Here is an 18,767-nt window from a genome sequence, read left to right on the forward strand (position 1 = left end):
TCTGGAGTCCCAGCGAGGACTCTCTCCGGGGGCTGGAGGAGACGCCTGAGGGCTCGGTGGGAGCAGAGGACACAGAGGGGAGCGAGGACCCCAGGTCCGGCTAAGGACCCGGGAGCACTGGCTCAGGGGCAGCGCGGGCCCAACGTGAGGACCTGGGCTGGCAGCAGGGGTCAGAGGCGCGCTTCCCACCCCAGGGGGCCGCAGAAGGCCAGGTGCGGGCCCCACCGCGGGCGGCAGGGCTGCCTAGCCCCCAGGTCTGGGTCACGCTCCCCGGGAGTCCCGGGAGCCCTCCCCCCGCCGCGGGCAGGCCAGCGCACTCACTGCCTTGCCCAGCTGCTCCTGCAGCTTCTTCACGGTGTCCTTCTCCTTTGCCAGCTGCTCCTGGGTTGTCTTCAACAGCTCCTGTAGTTTGGTGGCAGCACGTCCCAGATCACTCGTCAGCTTCTTCTCTTTTTCTAGTCTCTCCTGTGGGGCAGAGGGTTGAAGGGGTCCAGCCTTTGCCGACGCGCAGCCGGAAGGCCACCTGGCCATGCCCGTGCCCGTGGGCCCGACGCCGGGGGCCCTGAGGGCCTGAGGACGTGCCTCCTGGTCACAGGACGGCAGCGACGGCCCTGAGCAGGCAGCCCACGAGCCGGTCAGGGCTGCGCCATCCACAGCGCTGCCGGGGTGCCGGGGATGCTCGGATGCACACAGCTCCACACGGCGCCCTGGGGACGGGCAGCGGTGGCACACGCCTGCCAGGTGGCAAGGGTGACGGAGGGACTGAGCTCCACTTCCGCTTAAACAGCGGAGCTGACTAGTGGCTGCCACGTGTGACACTGGAGACACCACCCCACTAGGCTCGACGCTGCACGAGGGGCTCCGAGGCTCCTCTCCCACCCTCCCCCTGGAGGGGCGGGGAGCCCAGGCAGGCGGCCCCTCCTACCTTCAGCTGCGTAGCCTCCTCTGCTTCAGAGGACCCGAGGGGGCTGGTGTCGCGGAGCTTCTCCAGCTCCCCCTGCAGCCGACACGCCGAGTTCTGAGCCTTGGTGGAGAGAGGGCGGCGGGTCAGGGCGGTTTGCCTCATGACCCCGACAAGCCTACTGGGGATGGGAGGGCACCCAGCACGATGGGACAACGGCTCGAGCCCCCCGGACCCAGGCACACAGGAGGCAGGTGACCGATGGCGCAGACCCTCATCCTCCTGCCTGGACCCCCCCACGCCCCTGGCATCCTGACCCACAGAAGGCCCGACACTCGATACGACACAGACCTCCTCAAACTCAGCTGTGAGCTTCTGCCGTCGTGCCTGCTCGTCCTCCAGGAGGGCTTCTGTCCGCTCCAGCTGCGTCTTCAGCTGCGGGCAAACACACTATCGGAACCTGCTGCAGGACGCTCGTGGGCGCCCAGGGCTCCGGGTCAGGCTGAGACCGGAACCTCACCTTCCAGCCGTTTCCCGGGCTCCCCCGGCTCTTCCCTGCCTCTGTCTGGCGGTGGGAGTGCCCACAGCCAGACCACTGGGTCATCTCCAAAGCTCCCCGCTGTGGGGGGGGGGGGTAGTGCCCCAGCTCCCGGTACAGGGCTGGTGTGGATGAGAAGGACGCTGGTGGGACCCCTACTAAACTCGGGCGCCTCTGATGGGACCCACGGGACAGAGACCCCTCAGCCCCGCGTGCCGGGCCCCACTCAGTGTTCCCACGAGGCGGCCAGGCCACCGCTGTCCAGGCGCACTGGGCAGCAGCTACTTGGACCAGGGGTCTGGAGAGCAAGTGCCCCACTAGTGCTGCCCCAGCAAAGGCCACAGGGGAAGACTGACCCCCGAGCCCAGTCCCTCCCGAGCACATTGTTAGGATGGCGCCCCCAGCCCCTCCGCGCCCTGGCTGCTACTCTGGGGCTCCCAGAACCTGGGGGTCGGGGCAGGAAGGCAGGCGGTGGACACTGCCAGTAGCCAGGGTTTAGCAGAACAGAGGCTGCCGTCCCTGTGCTCCAAATGGGGCGGAGGGGCCCACGAGGGTGGTTAGTGACCGACATCTGGGGGCGGGCTCACCACCCTAACCTCGACGGGGTCCTGCTCTGCTGGGGGGGCCTCTGGGGGGACAGCCGGGGACCCGGCTACATCACCATCCTCTACGTGGCTCTTCATCTCACTCAACTGCTGCCTGACCTGAAACAGGGAGGGGTGGGTTGTGCAAATACACAGCTGGATGCCGGCACTCACGCACGGCCCCCCCAGGAGGACCGCAGGCGCTCTCAGCAGCTGAAGCCCCCACGGGGTACCTGGGTTGATAACAGTGACCTGTGTCAGGCTCCCATGCGGGTTCACTGGGGCAGGAGGGCCAGTGCCACAACCCCTCACCTGAGCCAAACTGAGGCCTAGGGAGCATGTGGTGCTCTGCTCCAAGGCCAGCCGGCATGGAGCCCTCCCCAGGGAGCCAGGGACCTCTGAGGGATGCAGCACACACAGAGCTAAGGAAGCCGAAGAGAGGAGAGGTGGCCGGCAGGCTCAACACGGACAACACGGCCCACGTCCCACACCCCTTCTAGACACAGTCACTATTCAGGGTCCTTCCGGGGTCTAGAGAAGATGCTGGGCGGAGCCTCTCACCTAGTAAGGTCCCCCAACCCTGGGCTCCATCGCTGGTGGCCTCTGAGCCCCCAGACCAAATTTGAAGGGGCAGCACTGTCACCCACGAAGCTTGGGTAAAGGTTCTGGGCAGGGCTCTGGGTGGGCCCTTGGCACGAGCTCCCCAAGGGGCGCCCCAAGTGTGTGGGGCCTGCCCCCCGACCTCCTTCCCTCCTGCCAACGGCCCTGAAAGTGATCGCCAAAGTGCACAGGCCAGCGACGACCGGAAGCTCTGGGGCCTGGACCCGGTGTGGACAACAGCTTTGGAGAGTGGGCCACGTACTCAGCCAGAGTGTGTGCCCAACACAGGGCCTGCTCAGCGGAGGCGGCTGCGGGACCGCCAGCCCCAAACACCACACTTTCGTCTCCTCTCAGAAAACCAGACGCTTAAGTTCGGATCCAAAATATCCCAGTGTCTAGACGTTAACTAATTCAAGGTTTTTAAAAAGCCTGTGCAGATCACCCAGCACGTGTCCATGGCCTCACAGGCTGCTGTTTGCGGCCCAGCCCCAGAGCTGGGACTGGGACTGGGGAGGCCCCACTCCTGTCAGGCTGGGCTGACCTTGTCAAAGAGCGGGGACCAGGATCACATGTCAAGGCTGAAAACCGAGAGAACCAGAGGCCCCTGCGCAGCTGGGGGACATCCGTACCACCCGGCGTGGAGCGGGCCTCCCTGCCCGCCCACAGGCTTGACTGGACTGGATGGGTCTAAGCCACTGCTGGGAGAGAAAGGACCCCAGTCCCACCAAGGGCCACAGGGTGGGGGGACCCCCAGCTCCCGGACCAGGGGCTGGGCTGCCCTAGGGGCTGGGAAGCAGAAGTGGGCACTGTGGTCCCGGCAGACTTGGGCCCAGCTTGGACCATTGAAATAATGGGCAAGGAGCCTGCTCAGCAGCCTGGCCCCAGCCCTGAAGCACGGACCCCCTCCACACAGCTGGCACGTGCACCTCACACACACCTGACCCCGCGTCACACGCCCGCCACACCGAGTTCACTCACCAGGGCAAGCTCATTGCTTTGTTTCTGGGCTTCACTCTTGGCTGCGTCCAGTTGAGACTGAGATTCTAATAAAAGTTGCCTCAACTTGGACAGAAAACAGACCCCGTTGATGGAGGGAAAGGAGAGAGAAAATCAGTTCCTTTGAGTCAGCAACTCAGCACCCCATCTTGTCCCCAGCGCCCGAGGACACGGCGGGGCAGTGGCGGGGCGGTGCCGGGGGTGGAGCACCTGCTCCGAGGGGCCGGGAGGCCCGAGCGCAGTACACGACTGTCTGAGGCCCTTGCAAATGTTTACAGATTGTCCTCTGCTATATGAGGCCAAAAGTTTGAGATCAAACCAGAAGGGAGGGAGCTGGTTTGCTCTTTCTGCTTCCGAAATCAGGAAACTCTGTCAGGTTTAAATGTGGACACCAGAGAGGGTGTCCCCACACCAGGTAGAGAAGCCTGCTGCCAGGCTGACCTGGCTTCACCCCTGTCCGGTCCCCAGGGCTGCCTTTCTGCCACCTGCCCTGTGACACACTCGTCAGCTGGCAGTCCCAGGCCTAAGGCACAAGCTCTCTGAGCAGGCTGCTGAGGAGAGGCCCCTCCAGGCTGGCCCGATGCGGCCGGGAGACTCACCCCCGCCACCTCCTGGGCGTAGCTCTGGCACTCGGCGCTGGCGGCTGCCATGTGCTTCTCCAGCTCGGCCTCTAGGTGCAAGGTGCGCTCCTTCACCTGGACACACGTGCACACACACAAGTGTCAGAGGCTCCAGCCAGGCAGCAGGCAGGCCAGAGCCACAGGACGGGGAGACGGGGCGACAAGGCAGGCTAGCCCTGGGATAAGGGCTGAGAGGAGGCCTCGCCTCTCCTGGGCCAACGGAGGCTAGGCGGGCGTGAGCCCGGGCACCCCGACCCCAGCACCAGGTTTCCCCGTGAGGTGGGCGAGGGGGACCGGCTCCAAGGCCTGATGGGGGCGCCAGGCAGCCCCGCTTCACCAGGGCTGGTCCTGCCACCTCCCACCACCCCAAGGTCGTAAGGCTCATTAGAAAAAGCTGGGCTGAGAGATCCAGAAGCTTCTCCAAAATATGTGGTCCTCGAGGGACAACGACTGAAGGAGCCTCTGGGGTGACCTCTGGGACAGGAGAGCCCCTCTGAACAGAGCCCCATGTACCTGATCTGAACTTTCGAGTTCTCCTTTCAGCTTCTCGACAATCTCTTCAAGATGTTTCACTGTGACGCGTGACTACAAAGCAAAGGGACAGCCATCAAAGACAAGCGGTGGTGGGGCGGGGCTGTCCCCAGCCGTGGTACCACGTGTCCTAATGGACTGTCCTGAGGCCGAGCAGCCCAGGCCCCCCTCTCAGGAAGCCCAGGGGTGCCCACAGCCCCCAAGTGTGACCAGCAGCCTCCTCCTGGCATTCTGCAGTCACACTTCCTGTGGTGTTACCAAAACCCAGCAGACGTGATCCACAAGTCACCCAGATAATCCCATCAGTGTTCCTGTGGATTTGATGTAATTCCAACCCGGCCGCCTGACTAGAGTGAGTTAAGTTTGGATTCCCAGGGAAGGTGGGCCCTGGGGGGCGCAGGGGCCGGCCGTACCTTCTGGAGCTCCTCCTCTGTGGCGCTCACCCGGGCCTTCCACACCTGCTCCTCCTCCTCCACGCTCTTCTGCAGGTCCTTGAGCATGCCCTCCTGAGGGACGCGGGCACTGAGCGTGGCCTTCCAGGGTCCCCTACACTGTGCCCTCCTGCCCCCAAGGCTCCCCCCAGGGACCACCTGGCTGCAATGCGGCTCCGCCCAGATCACAACCCAGGGAGGAGGGTGGGCAGTCCTGCAGCAGGGCCCTCCGGCTAGTGTGCAAAGGAGGCCACGAGGACTTCATCTCTGATGGGTTTGCCACCAGCACTGGCCTCGGGGTCCCAGGAAAGGCGCACAGGACGGGGCAGTCAGAGCCAGAGGGCTGGACCGAGCGTGGCTCTCGGAGCCACAGGAAAGTGGCTTTGAGCTGGCGTCGGCCACATGCTCACCTCTCCCTTCCCCACACTGTGCTGCCACTGAGGCTGTCCACTCCCCCAACCTCTAACCTGAGCACCTGACTCACCCCTTTTACCACTCAGCCAAAGAGAGGGGCCCAGAGAGGGGCAGAGAGACAGCATTCCAGCCACGGCCTCTCTCCACTGGCCTCCTGCCTTTAGCCCCGGGGAGCCCGGTGTCCCCGCCCGCCTCACCGTTTCGGCCAGGATGGTGCGGTACTGGTCACACTCGGCCTGCAGGCTGCTCTGCGTCTCCTCCGCCTCCCTGAGCTTGGAGGCCAGGTCCTAAGGGCAGAGGGCAGAACAGGGAGCTGGTGAGCCAAACCCAAGGGATTCTCCCAGCTGCTGGATGACTGGCTCCAGGTACCCTCTGTCCCGGAGACCAGGGAGGGCGCCTGTGGCCCCGCACTCACCAAGGGCTCTGGGTTCGCTGGCGGCGGTTTCAGCAGCTCCGGGCCTTTCTCTTTGAGCTCCTGCAGCCATTCGGCATAATTCTGCACAGAAATGTTTCGGGTCGGGCCCGGACGTTCCCCATGTGCAGTGCAATGGGGCCCCCGGGAGCTGCCTCCCCTCCTACCTGGTGGGTCGAGTCGGAGAGCGCCGGGAGCAGGGCCAGCAGAGCCTCCTTGGTCTGGGCCTCGGTCAGGCTGAGCTGCTTCTCCGACTCCTCCTGGAGGAAGGGTGGGGGTCAGCATGGAGCTTAGGGCAACCCCAGGGGTGTTTACCTCAGAAAGCCATCCTCAGCTCTTCAGCGGAGGGTCAAGGATCAGAGACGGGTGATGGCTCCATGTAGCCACTGGGCGGGTGGGCGGAGGCGGTAATCTCAGCAGCCAAGTTCTGGCCAGCCCAGCCCAGGCCGGGTCAACTTTAAACAGACTGAGCTCTAAGGAAGGGGAGGGGGGGCTGGCCCTCATGCCGGGTGCGGGTGCCGAGTGTGTGCACATGCGTGTGCGTGTGGAGGCGGGCAGAGAAGAGGTGCGTCTCCCAGCGGCCACAAGTCAGGAGCTTCTGCAACCCTGGGGAGGGAGGACCTGTGCTCCCACAGAGGCCGTGATCTTCGTGGGGTGGCAGCTCTCTGGATGCCTGCTCGGTGCCACGTGCTGCAGCCACGCCAGCCAGAGCCCCATCCGTCCTCTGTGCTGCTCCCACTCAAAGCGAGGAGGAGCCGAAGGAGGAAGGAAGGGGCTAGAAGGCAAAGCCGAGGACAGCAGCATCCCTGGGGACAGATAACCCTCTCCCTACACCCTAGGGTGTGGCTGCAGGAGATTCCTGGCTGAAGTCCTATCTGATAACCTGTCCCCAGCAGGCTGAACCTGCTGCGGCCCCTCACAGCCCAAGGCCCCAGAGGGGCACTAGGAACTCCAACTGGGTCAGAGCTGGGAGCCATGTTCTGGAATGTGCCTATGGGGGACGGCTGACAAACGGACGCCCAGCCTGACCTCAGCACCCATGTTATCTGGCTCAAGTCTCGAGCTGATGCCCAGCGACCCACAGACGATGCCTATGGCCTGTCATGGGCCGCTGACCTTGTGATCACCACTCAGGCGCCCCATCCCGAGAGCCCGAGGCAAGAGCCAGACAAGCAGAGGCCAGCTCCTGTCTTTATCTGGCTGAGTGACCGCGAGCATGTAGGGTGACACCTCTGGTCATAGCTTCCGCATATGCCATGGAAAGGCCAGGCGGGTGCCCAGGTCACTTCTGGGGAGTCTAAGTACAGCTCCACTGCAGACCCAAGGCCAGCACCCCCTCTGTCTCTCTGGGGGCCTCATCTGACACAACCCCAGGCTTCCTGGGAGGCTAGTGAAAATCACTGCAAAGCTCACGATAACAGGACAGACCTCCCCCTGCACGGGGGGGGGGGGGGGCAGGGTAGGGCTGGCCCCCGGCGCCTTTCATCAGGACGGAAACGTGTGGTGAAAGGGGCTGCAAGGTCCTGCCTGCTGCCATTGCTGCCCACGTTCTGGCCGGGGCCCCAGAGGCTTCGTGGGGCCCCCAGACACCCCGACCTGAGCCTAAGTGCTTTCTGCTCAAGACTGTCCTTCCCCTAAGGCTCAATCAGAAAACCTCCTGGGCCTGAGAAAGCAGCGCATCATTCAGATGAAATATCAGGGGAGAAAACTAACATGAAGACAGTCCAGGCAGACAGACCAACCAGAGCCCACTCAAGGCAGCGCCGCAGTGGGCTCGGGCCCAGCTGGCAAAAAGCAGACAAGGGCTCACTGTTCCCCTTCCCCTTAAGGAGAACTGGGATGGGGGAGGGAGGGGGCAGAGGACACAGGAGGATGTGGGAGCCCGGGCCCTGGCGGGGATCTCTGAGGCGCTGGGCAGATGCTGACCTTGGCCTGGGTCAGGGAGCGTAGCTTCTCCTCGCAGACCCTTTCGGCCGAGGCCAGAGCCTCCATTGCCTTCCAGTTCTTCTCGCGGAGGTCCTGGGGGAGATGGGGAGGCGATCAGCAGCCAGGCGGGGCCGACCAGTCTCAGCAGCCTGGAGAGCCCTCTCCAACCCGGGTCTGGACCCCACAGGCCACATCCACTCAGCCTCCCCGGGGGCCCTGGCACCTTTCAGGGAGATTTGTCTGGAGGAGGAGGGGGAGGGTCACCCAGCTCCTCAGAGAGATGAGGGTCCTAACGGCCAACGGCCAGCTCTGGCCCCTCTGGGCTCTGGTCCAGCCACACACAGGTGGGCGCTCCCAGGGAAGAGCCAAGGGGCAGCCAGCAAGCCTAGGCAGGCAGCCCAGGGAAAGGATGGAGCCAGCTCCTGGGCACCCTCTGGAGAGGAGGGGTCTCCAACACCGCCCCCTTCTCCTGATGCCAGGTGACCATGGGATCAGCTGACCCAGGAGGAGTCAGGACTCAAGGAGGACGGTGCTCGTCATCCCCACGGGAGCCCCTTCCCTGTTCCCATGCATGCAGGAGGCCCTGACACTCACGTTGTTCTTCACTTTCTGCTGCTCGACCGCCTCCTTGAGCTCGGTGGCCTCCTTCTCCAGACACCACACCTGGGACTCCAGCTCCATGAGGCTGACGGGAGACAGTGGCATCACCAGTGGGCTCCGAGGTCCTGTGGTCCCCACAGGTGCTACTTCGGAGGCCCTTCCTCTGCCCAGGGACCCAGAAGCACCCATGAGGCCAAGCCACTCGGTCACCTTCCCAACCCCCTCGCAGGACATGAGACTCAGGGGAGACCAAGGAGCCACCCCGGCCCCTCCTCTGAGGGCACCAGGCTGTGGGGACAGCAGAGCCAGAGCAGCCACCCCAGGCAGCGCAGGGATGGGTCCCAGCCAGTCAGGGTTTCGGGATGCCTTCCCTTCTGGTGAACTGAGCCCAGCAGCCAGGTCCTGCTCGGCCCACAGCATGTGTCGGCGGGCCCTTCCCTGAGGCCGCACCTGCCCTCAAAAGGCCTTCTCAGAGGACACCTGGCTGGAGGCCCCCAGGGCACCGTCACCCACACACCCACTGGGTACACCCAGCTCTGGGCAGCTCCTGACAGGCCCCAGGTCCCCGCTGGGGACAGCAGGACTGTCCTTTGTCCAGAATCTAACCCCGCTGAGACCCAAAGGCTCCCCCTCAGCCTGTGCCCAGGCTCCAAGGAATCAGCCTGGGGGGCCCCCGGGCAAGACACAGTCCCACCTTTCCACACCTCTCTCCAGACTCAAGGCCCAGCGGGCTTTGCCCACCCCCATCATCCAGAAGGTGGGAGATCGACACCACAACTGCACTGGCTGTTCTGAGGAACAGGCTTCACACAGACACTAATATGTCACCTTCTGTGTTAAGATTTAGAACAGGGCAGGCCCCAGGGACACACGAAATCTGAAGTCCAGAAGCCATTATGACCAAACAACTCCAGCATGGGCTGTGCGAGCTGTCCCGACACCCGCCACAGCACCGCCTCACTTTTATTCTAAATACAGCTTGCATCTGGCCTTGCAAACGGTTGTTGATTTCTTGGATGTTGGTTTCAGGCCACAGAACTTGACCCCACCCTCAAAGCTCCACTGGGACCCCTCTCAGCTTCTCCCTCAAGCTGCTCACGTCGTGCAGCCGCCAGCCTCTGCAAACCCCTGCGGGAGCATCCACAAAGGCACAGGGCCCTGAGGAAGAGGACACAGCAGGCCAGTGGCAAGGACACTGCCTCCCTTGGTTGACCATCACCCTCTTGGTGGCCACTGCCCAAGTTCCAGAATGTCTGGGGCCAGATCACTCATCTCCATTCTACAACAGGCCAGTCTGGCCTAGACGCAACTTTCAGATAAACAGTCTGAGGAGGAAATTTTTAAAACCCCTAATTTCTGCCAAAGACATCTGTATGATACAAAAAACTAGAATCAGCCTGATCTGCACATGACTTAAGTACCTAGTAATCAGCTGTGTGGTCCAAGAATCCGATCTTAAAACACAAGAGGAAAAACCTAAACAAACACAGCCTTCTACCCACACAAATAACACGAGAAACAAAGTTTTCCCAAGCTTTCTGGAAAGGCATATGGAGAGGGTTTGCTTTCGAGTCTCCTGCAAGGCACTCTGGGGCCTCTGAGAATCTGATTTCCTTCCACAGCCCCCAAACCTGAGCCTGAGGCCAGAGATCATGGGCTGTGGCCTGGGGAGACACCCGGGAGGTGACTCACTGGTGGCAGCGCCCAGAACAAGAGACCCCTGTCAGTGGACGGCCCAGGACACGACTGGCCACCTGCACATCTCACCTCATGTGGCTGCCCCATGGAGCCCTGGCCACGGCAGCCAGGACCACCCCGAGCCTGTGGGCATCTGCTGAGGGACACACACGCCGGAGATGACGGTGCCCAGGACTCCAGCACCCAAGCCTGAGGCGCCCTGAGGCTCCCCACCCAGCCGTGGGCTCCAGTCCCAGCAACGGCAAACGCACAGTCCAAGCACCCACCAAGCCTGGGGCTGGGCCACTGAAGCCACCTCCCGCCACCCCTGCAAACTGATGGGCTCTGAACGGCACCACATCCCAGTCTGTGCAAAGAGCCTGCGTAACCTCCCAGCTTCTCCATTCTGGGTGTGCAACCACTTTCCTGTTTGAATTATGACCTCAGCCCCTAAAATCCGTCGCCTTGTAGACATAGAGAGAACTCCCTGACCACCAGTCCTTCCCGTGGAGATAAGGACGGATGGATGGATGGACAGGCAGCAAGAGGCCTGTCCCCTGCCGCCAAGACGCCGGCCATTCCGCAGGCAGCCAAGCTCCTCAGAGGCAGGGAGCTCTTTGCAAGGCTTCTTTCCTGCCCAGCCTGCCCTGGTCCTCAAGGTGACTGGAGGGACAGGGAAAGGCAGGGCCTGCTCCCCAGGGGTCCCGGGCCCCGGGCCCAGGCTGCAGTCCTGCCTCCTCTTACCGGGCCTGCTGCTGGTCGGCTTCCGCTTGGCTGGCCTGGAACAAGAGACAGAGAGCCCCGTGGTCACAAGACGCACCTGGCGCAGCAGGTCGTCAGGGCAGAGCCCCTGCACAGCGAGGGGGGCCCTAAGGTGCTCTCCCTCCCCTCCCGACGGCGGACCTGGGCATCCTGGGCCTGGCCGGCCTCCAGCAGAGCCTCGATGGAGCGGATCCTCTCTGCGAGCTGCACGTTCTCGGCCTTGGCCTCGTCGAGCTGCCCGTGCAGGCCGCGCAGCTCCTCGCACTGGCTCCTCACCTCCGCCTCTGCGGACTGCAGTTTGCTGTGCAGCTCTGGGGGAAGGGGCGGCGAGCGGGTCGGGGCGGGGAAGGCCAGGAGGGACACCCCCACGCTGCCGCAGCCCACGCCCCGCCCGCGCTGTGCGCTCCCGACCCCCGGGGCGTCTTATCAGCTGGTGGAGAAAGTGACGCCCTGGCTTCTTCTCAAGGACTCACTCCGGGAGAAGGGAATGCCCTCAGATCACTCGGGAAAACGACGGAAACCTACACAGGTTCCAGGTGCAGTTTCTAAAACCTTGTCCTCCAGATCAGCTGGCGTTAGCCGAGACCGGGGGCAGAGAGCTTCTCGGCATGTCCTTCTCCCTCGGTGACCTTCGTTTGCTAAGTCCCATGGCTCTGAATGTCACCCACGTGTCTGTGACTCCACACAGTCCCCAAGCCCTGGCTCGGCCGGCAGCCACTTCCAAACAGAGCTCTGCCAAGGCCGCTCACACCCAGCACTGCGGCCGCCACGTCTCCTGGTCGTGGCTGTTCTGCTTTCCCGTTCTGCCCCAATCTCTAACCCACCTTCCAGGCCTGTGAATTCAACAGCCATTGTCTGCCAGGTCCTCACCAGCGCCTCTGTGGCTGCCTGGGCCCAGCCCTGCTGCCTCTGGCCTGAACGACCACGAGAGCCCCATCCCTGGTCCCCAGGCCACCCCTGCCCCTCAGTCCTTTCTCCACCCAGCGCCAGAGTAGCCGCAAGTGCAAATGGGATCACAGCATCCCTCTGCCCAAGCCCCGGCCCTCTCATCACTGCACACAGCGCCCAAACTCTTCACAAGAGGCCCACCCGGCCCTGCCCATCTGGCCCCACACTAGCCTCGGCCTTCTTCCCCTCATTGACCTTCTGTGTCTGTTTCTTGCACAGGCCAAGTTCAAGTTCCTCCCTATTCTCAGGGGCTCCATGCTGGCCACTTCTGCCCTTTCTGTTCTTTTTGAGGCCAGCCCCTTCCCATCACCCAGACCTTGCCTAAAACATCCGTTTCTCAGCAGGGAGGTCTCTCGTGACCACCCAATCTAAAGCCACACCTGGCCCATCATAGCAGGAGGCAGCTGACCAGGCCCGTGGGCCACCGCTGGCCCACCACCCATGTTTGTTTTATTGGCACACAGCCAGGCCTGTCTGTCCGTCTGCTGTCCAGGGCTGCTTCTGCACTGGGGCAGCACAGCTGAGCAGTTGTGACAAACACCGTCTGGCCTACAAAGCCAAAAGTGTTTACTACCTGGTCCTTCACACACACCGCTCGCCGTCTCTAGGACCTGCTCTGGCAACATCAGCTACCTGAAGTCTGTCGAGCACAGGGCTGTTGAGCTGGTCAATGCGGACCGTCCACTGACTGTGCCATCCATCCGTCCAGCTAGAGCACGGCCCTGACCCCGCTCAGCCCCTCACAGTTGCTCTGGAAATACTGTTAAGCAAGTGACGGTGGAGCTGTCACTGACACCGTGCACCCTACTGCTCCAGGGGCCCTCAGTGGCCTGGACTTTGCCACCCCTCCTGATTGGGAGGATGACCTGTGAGCACAGGTGATCAACAGGCCCACCTTCTAAATCTGGCCTCCGGGCTGACTTAGCTGGAAGAGCCAGAGAGGGCCAGGAGTCAGCCCGGAAGGCAGCGACTGCTCAGGAGCACCTGGGCTCCAGGTGGGGCCCACAGCAGGCGAGGTGCAAGGTGGCGGCACCTTTCACCCCCACCTCCCTCCCCGGGTCTGCCTCACAGTCTCCGCCCCTCGCCCCACCTCCAGCCCTCAGGCTCCACCCCAACGTCTAGTCCTCCTGACCCCAGGCCTGACGCTGCACACCTCCAGCTTGTCCCCCAATGGGGTGCAGTCCCTGCCTGGCTGACTTTCTCGAGGGCAGAGCCAGGGATTCCCAAGCTTCCCTCGCTCTCCACGAGGCTGGCCCGTCTAGGGGTGCCGGCCCCGGCCTGGATGCTGCCCTCACCAGCCATCTGCTGCTGCTGCTCCTGGGCCTTCTCGGCGTCCGCCCGGAGGCTGGCATGGCTGGTCTGCGAGCGGCAGAGCTCTTGGCTGACCTCGTCCAGGCGCTTCTGCAGGGCCTCCTCACTCTCCTTGTGAGACGCCTGGTGACAGGGCAGCGGGAAGAGGGCTGTGAGGATGCAGGCGGGAAGCTGGACCCTCAGCCAGCTCGGCGGTTGAGCCCGACAGAGAGAGCACCTCACATCTGCCAGCCTGCACTGACAACGTTTACAAACCCCCTGGATTTCTCAGGCCAACTAACTAGGAAAAGCTAGGAGGCCGTGTCCACCTGACCCCCGAAGGGTGGGATCCAGGGGAAGGGGCCTCAGGTGCAGGAAGGAAAAGACCCACTTCACTGCGGCGTGGTGCAGGGAGAGGCTTCCTACAACCTAACCCTCCAGCCTGACCTGGAGATTCCCCAAATGGGTCTGTTACAGGTCACAGTTACTGGGCTTTTCTGGGGAGACTGAGGCTTACTGTCAACACCACGGGGGCCAATGAGGCAGCCGCACACCCCTGCCTCCCCACCACTTGCAGTCAACCGTGCCCAGAACCTCTGGAGTCAGAGGGAAAGAATGGACTCTGTGTGGCCGAGGACCCTGAGACCTGGAAGGCAGGAGATGCTCAGTCTGGGCCTTACTGGTGGGAGCCAGGCCCAGGCCAGGCCCTTAGGAATCTCACATGTGATGGAGATACCTGGGCACCGGAGTGGACATTCCAGCCCAGCGGCACCAGAACCACGTGAGAGCCTTTAGCTCCGTCACAGCCACGCCCCCCACCCCCCAGCGGTTCTGAACTCACTGGTCTGGCTGGACCTACTTGACATGAAAATCAGTAAACACCAAGTTATCCGTCTCAATTCCACCCAAACGATCCAAACTTTACCTGTTCCTTTTCTCTTTTAGTCCCTTGCACACACGCAAACGTCAGTTGGACAGTTTCCTGTCTGTCATTCTAGTCCCTTCCATAAAACAGCCCCACCGCCCCACACGCAGAAGCCTAGCTTCAGAGACTGAGCAGGAACCAGCACACAGCCTTGCGGGTCTCCAGGGTTTCCTTGTTCTCCAGAAAATTTCAAGCACAGCAGGTGTGACATCAAGGCCCCCCACAGGCATGACAATTGCCCCACGCCTGGGCACCCTGCCCTGAAACAGGCCAGCTGGGGAAGCAGAACCCGTCAGGCCAGTGGACAGCAGGGCCACTAGGCTGAGGGCCACGCAGGATTTGCCCAGTGCACTTCGGGGTGGGCAGGGGGTGGGGCACAACAGTCCTCCCCCTGGAGAACAGGCATCCTCCTGGGAAAACACGAGCTTCCAGGCCACATCTGGAGGCCGAGAAGGAAGAACACTCTGGCCCTGAAGCTGGAGGCTGTGTGAGCGTGTCTGGAGCCGCACACTGCAGGTGGGGGGAGGGGGGGAGGCTGACACTGCTCTGGGGCTCCCCGGGGCTCACACCCTTGCTCTGTGTGAACCTAAGGGAGCTGCTCAACTTTGGGCCTCAAATTTCCTACTGAATAAATCACAGATAACAACAGTACCTACCTTGTGAGGTTACAATGAGAATTAACTAAGTTAATGTTTATGTGAAGTTTACAACGAGCAGCACGTAAAAAGCACCCACTCAATGGCATCCAGCCATCACTACTAACAAGGCCAAGGTGTGCATTCCAGCCCCAGCCCTGCCTGAGTCTCTGGCCGTCACAGACACAGCCGGGAAGGGATGAGCCAGTGTGGCCGGTCAAGCCCTGGCCCGCCGGCTGCGCACAGGGGCTTGGTGGGCAGGATGCTCGGGCACCGAGGTGGCTGCCACCCCGACCCACCTGCAGCTGAAGGATCTGCTTCTCGAAGGCGGCTGCCTTGGCCTCCAGAGCTTTCCGCTGCTGCTCCTCCTGCCGAGAGGCCTCCGACTTCTCCATCAGCTCCTTGCTGACCTTGCCGAGCTCCTGCCGGAGCTTCGCCAGCTCTGCATTCTGCCTGCAAGACAGTCACCAACCCCTGACTGATGGTCGAAAGAGGGTTCAAGTCGGCTCTCGGAGGCCCTGAGAGCTGCCTTGGACAATGGGGACGGCGCTCTGAGCCTTTCCTCCAGGGCACCTGCTCTTTCTTAAGCAGTTTCCCACGTCTTGGAGCCATTTCCAAAGTCCCTCTAGGTCATCAGCCATGTGAGATGTGATGTGTTTCATTGAAGATGCTGTTTCAGAAGCACGGCAGTGGACCAGCGAGCAAGAGCAAAGAGCAAAATGTGCGTTGAAGCAGCCCACAGAGCCCATCCAGAGACAGCGGATTCCTCATTGCTGACCTGGGCCCAAATGAGCCCTGAGGCGCGGGCTGACCCGCCTCACCGCCCTGCAGGGCCAGGGGCAGCGGCCCACTCGGGTCCATGCACCAGACTTACTGGCCAGTTGGACCACAGCCGGGCCGAGGAGGCCACTCAAAGCGGGAGGCTGCTGCATTTAGTGAAACACACCCCTCAACACTGCCCCAAAGCTGGGTCTCCAGACGGCAGAGGAAGTGCTGGAATGACAGAAGGAAACTTGATTGACAGGAAAAGAGGGCAGCCTTTTCCAGGGTGCGGAGGTCCCCAGCATGTCGGCCTCCTTCACTAGCACAAAAGACACCTCTTCAAGGCAGGACTGACTGTCCAGACAAGACGAAGGGGACAGACAAGGCTGTCCATAACCCGAGGAGGCAGGAAACCTGGCAAAGACCAGCTCTGCTCTGCAGGTTCATCACCTGCACGGGGGAGGCCGTCCCAAAGCCCTCTGCAGGGCTGCACACGCCAAGATTCAAGACTGGAGGGCTCACACCAGAGCCGGACTCCACACCCTGGGGTGGGGGTGGGAGGCTGGCTGGGAGGCCCCGAGGGACTGACTTGAAGCTCTGGCGGGGCCCTGGGGACACCTGTCCTACACGGCAGAGCTTCCGCAGACGGACGGCGTCAGCGACCACCCTCTCAGTGACAGGTCTCCGGGCATCAGAGCTGTCCCCAGGCTGGAGGCTGCAGCAGATCCTCCACGAGAAGGAAGTCAGAGTGTCCCTCTGTCCCCACAGTCACCTGCTGCTGTGGCTGCTGAGGAAACCCAGCCACAAACCACCAAGCTGCCAACCGGCCAGGATGCAGGTGAAGACAGGGACCTCCCAGCAGAAGGGACCAGCTGGGGGAGGGTGGCCTCAGCGGTCTGGGGGGCACACATGTCCCTCCCCGTGCTGTGCGTGGGCAACACCCTCCCCACCTCCCAGGGTGCCTGTCCTTGCTGCTCCTGTCAGTCTCCTCCAGGACGGAGAGGATGTTCCAGGGATGATGAGAACCCCAGACAGTCCCCTCGGGACACCCCGGGCCAAGAGGAGGCAAGGAAACGTAAATCAAGAGGAAACGCAGCGGGGCTTCCTCAGGGCGGCCTACTGACCGGTGATGCTCAAAGCAGGGGCTTAAAAGAAAGTGTGCTGTTAACAGGGGCCCCGCCTGCTCGCAGACACTCCCGAGCTCCTCAGCAGAAACGCTGAGAGCGAGCCCCGTTACCACAGCACGGCGGCGGCAGGGGGGCCCTCCCGCACAGGCGACCCCGCCAGCAGGTGTCAAGGCGCTCAGGCCCACGACAGGCCCCTACACCACCCCAGGCTCTGATCCTGGACCGTCAGCTTGGCCTTGATACTCTGGGCCCAAACCAGGAGTTTTTAAAAGCTTCATGTCAAAATATTGTAAAGGTAGACATGAAAAAAATACCTGCTCTCCCAGGAAAGCAAGATGCTGACAGCATCTGAGGGGGACACAAGCAGGATGTGGCCCGGCCACGTGAGAGGACTCAGCCGCTCAGGACCAGCCCGGAGGCGGAGGGGCAGGACGGAGCCCACAGGGGAGGCAGGGAGTCTGCAGCCGGCCCAGGGCCCCGAGGCACCGAGCTCACCTGCTCTCCACCTGGCTCGTGGCCTGGTTCAAGGCATCTCTCAGGATGGAGTTCTCCTGCTGCAGGCGGGCCAGCTGCGTGTTGGGGCCGTTTTCCAGCTGTTCCTGGAGAGTTCGGATCTGAAAAGTCATTGAAGGGGCATCAGAGAGCCACTCGGCCTTCAAAGAGAACCACCTCGGAAGCAAAGTGAGCGAGGTCAGCCCTGCCGACAACCCCCGGGGGGCTCCGCCTTCTCCACACAATGGGGGCGCACCCCTGAGAACCGGGCGCCTGCAAAGGGCACAGCAAAGGGCTCAGCCCAAAGCCCCAGACGTACTGCGTGCGCTCTGCCTCTGACCGGGGTCACAGGCGGCCTGCTCTGGGACACAGCAGCCAGCCACAAGCCATAGCCTACAAATGCCCCGAGGAAGGCCCGTTTCCGGCCCTCTGACCTCCCATGGCTTGGCCCACCGTGAGCAGAGTACAGCTTGAGAAGGTAAGGCTCGGAGCTTGGACCCGCAGGTCGGCCCTCCGCTGGCCTCGGGCCCCACGCTGAGGTTTTGTGGTTTTCAGGCCTTGTTTCACGGGGTCCTCCCAACCTCACATGGTGGAGGCGGGGCTGGCGTTACTCCAAGGTCACAGGAAAGCTATGAACTTGATCCATGGACAGCCAGGGGACGGGACACAGGGCTGACCACTTGGGACCAGAGTATTTTCAAAAAGGGCTCTTTAAAATGTATTTACACCTTCCTGGTTGTTAACAGTAAACACACACACGGTGGGCTGGCTAACACCATCTGCCTGAGAAAACACCCGCTCCCTCCAAAGTCAAACCAGATCCCAAGGCCCCTCTCAGCAGGCATCCTCGACTGCCCTGGGGGGCGGCTCCAGACCCCCGGCCCCACAGCCGCTGCCCACCTTGCCCTGCAGCTGCTGCACCTCCTTCACGTGCTCCCGGTAGCTGGCCTGCATGCGAGCCTGCACGGCTGTGATCTCCTGCTCCCGGGCCACGAGCTGCTTTTTCACCTTGGCCTCCCCAGCTGCGGCCTTGGCCTTTTCCGCTGTCAGCTCCTAGGAGAAAGCAGAGGGCAGGGGGGCCAGTTAGGCAGGTGGGGGCAGGAGCTTACTGGATGAAACCACGATGATCACAACCCAGAGCGTGACCTGGGGCTGGAGAGGCCGGGCAGCAGGGCCGCGAGCTCTCGCACAGACCCAAGCAGCCACAGTGGCGAACAAGCAGGGGGCCCTTGGTGGAAGGCTGGCTGTCGGGCCTTGACCACAGCAGACACTGCTAGGAGCTGGGTAACACAGCATCCTGTCCCTGGCTGAGCCCTGCTGGGATTATAATGCCCTGGTTTGGCTCAGTCCCCCAAATCCAGGCCCCTGAATGCCCACTTCTACTCGAGCACCTTGGCCAGGACCCACAAGGCAGCAAGGCTCAGTGCCTAGGGGTCAGTCCCACTCCTGGAGCGCCTGGGTCTCCATGGGCAGCCACTCGGTCCTCCACCCCAGCCCAGAGGACAACTGCTCCGATCAGCAATGGATGCCCACAATGAACACAGGAAGTGGGGCCTGGGGACCCGGAGCCTCAGGCCAGGGCAGAGCACACGGTGG

The 18,767-nt window shown here is 62.5% G+C and overlaps 1 protein-coding gene across 3 annotated transcripts in view; it reads right to left on the reverse strand.

Annotated features, from left to right (window-relative positions):
• RRBP1 (ribosome binding protein 1) overlaps positions 1-18,767 on the reverse strand; it is a 61,243-nt gene that overhangs the window by 701 nt on the left and 41,775 nt on the right. For 2 of the 3 annotated variants that reach the window (XM_031434283.2, XM_064475903.1), the window contains exons 5-23: positions 18,072-18,224; positions 17,175-17,293; positions 15,090-15,243; positions 13,236-13,374; positions 11,134-11,303; positions 10,975-11,009; positions 8,548-8,638; positions 7,954-8,046; positions 6,195-6,287; positions 6,031-6,111; positions 5,813-5,902; positions 5,184-5,276; positions 4,753-4,824; positions 4,219-4,314; positions 3,602-3,685; positions 2,036-2,143; positions 1,253-1,336; positions 926-1,024; positions 322-465 (exon numbers count right to left, since the gene is read on the reverse strand). In XM_031434283.2, coding sequence (XP_031290143.2) covers positions 322-465; positions 926-1,024; positions 1,253-1,336; positions 2,036-2,143; positions 3,602-3,685; positions 4,219-4,314; positions 4,753-4,824; positions 5,184-5,276; positions 5,813-5,902; positions 6,031-6,111; positions 6,195-6,287; positions 7,954-8,046; positions 8,548-8,638; positions 10,975-11,009; positions 11,134-11,303; positions 13,236-13,374; positions 15,090-15,243; positions 17,175-17,293; positions 18,072-18,224 — 1,998 coding nt within the window. The remainder of the gene's footprint in view (positions 1-321; positions 466-925; positions 1,025-1,252; positions 1,337-2,035; positions 2,144-3,601; positions 3,686-4,218; positions 4,315-4,752; positions 4,825-5,183; positions 5,277-5,812; positions 5,903-6,030; positions 6,112-6,194; positions 6,288-7,953; positions 8,047-8,547; positions 8,639-10,974; positions 11,010-11,133; positions 11,304-13,235; positions 13,375-15,089; positions 15,244-17,174; positions 17,294-18,071; positions 18,225-18,767) is intronic. The other variant, XM_031434286.2, reaches the window with a different exon arrangement.

The sequence above is a fragment of the Camelus dromedarius genome, chromosome 18 (genome assembly GCF_036321535.1).
Source record: "Camelus dromedarius isolate mCamDro1 chromosome 18, mCamDro1.pat, whole genome shotgun sequence".
Classification (NCBI taxonomy): domain Eukaryota; kingdom Metazoa; phylum Chordata; class Mammalia; order Artiodactyla; family Camelidae; genus Camelus; species Camelus dromedarius.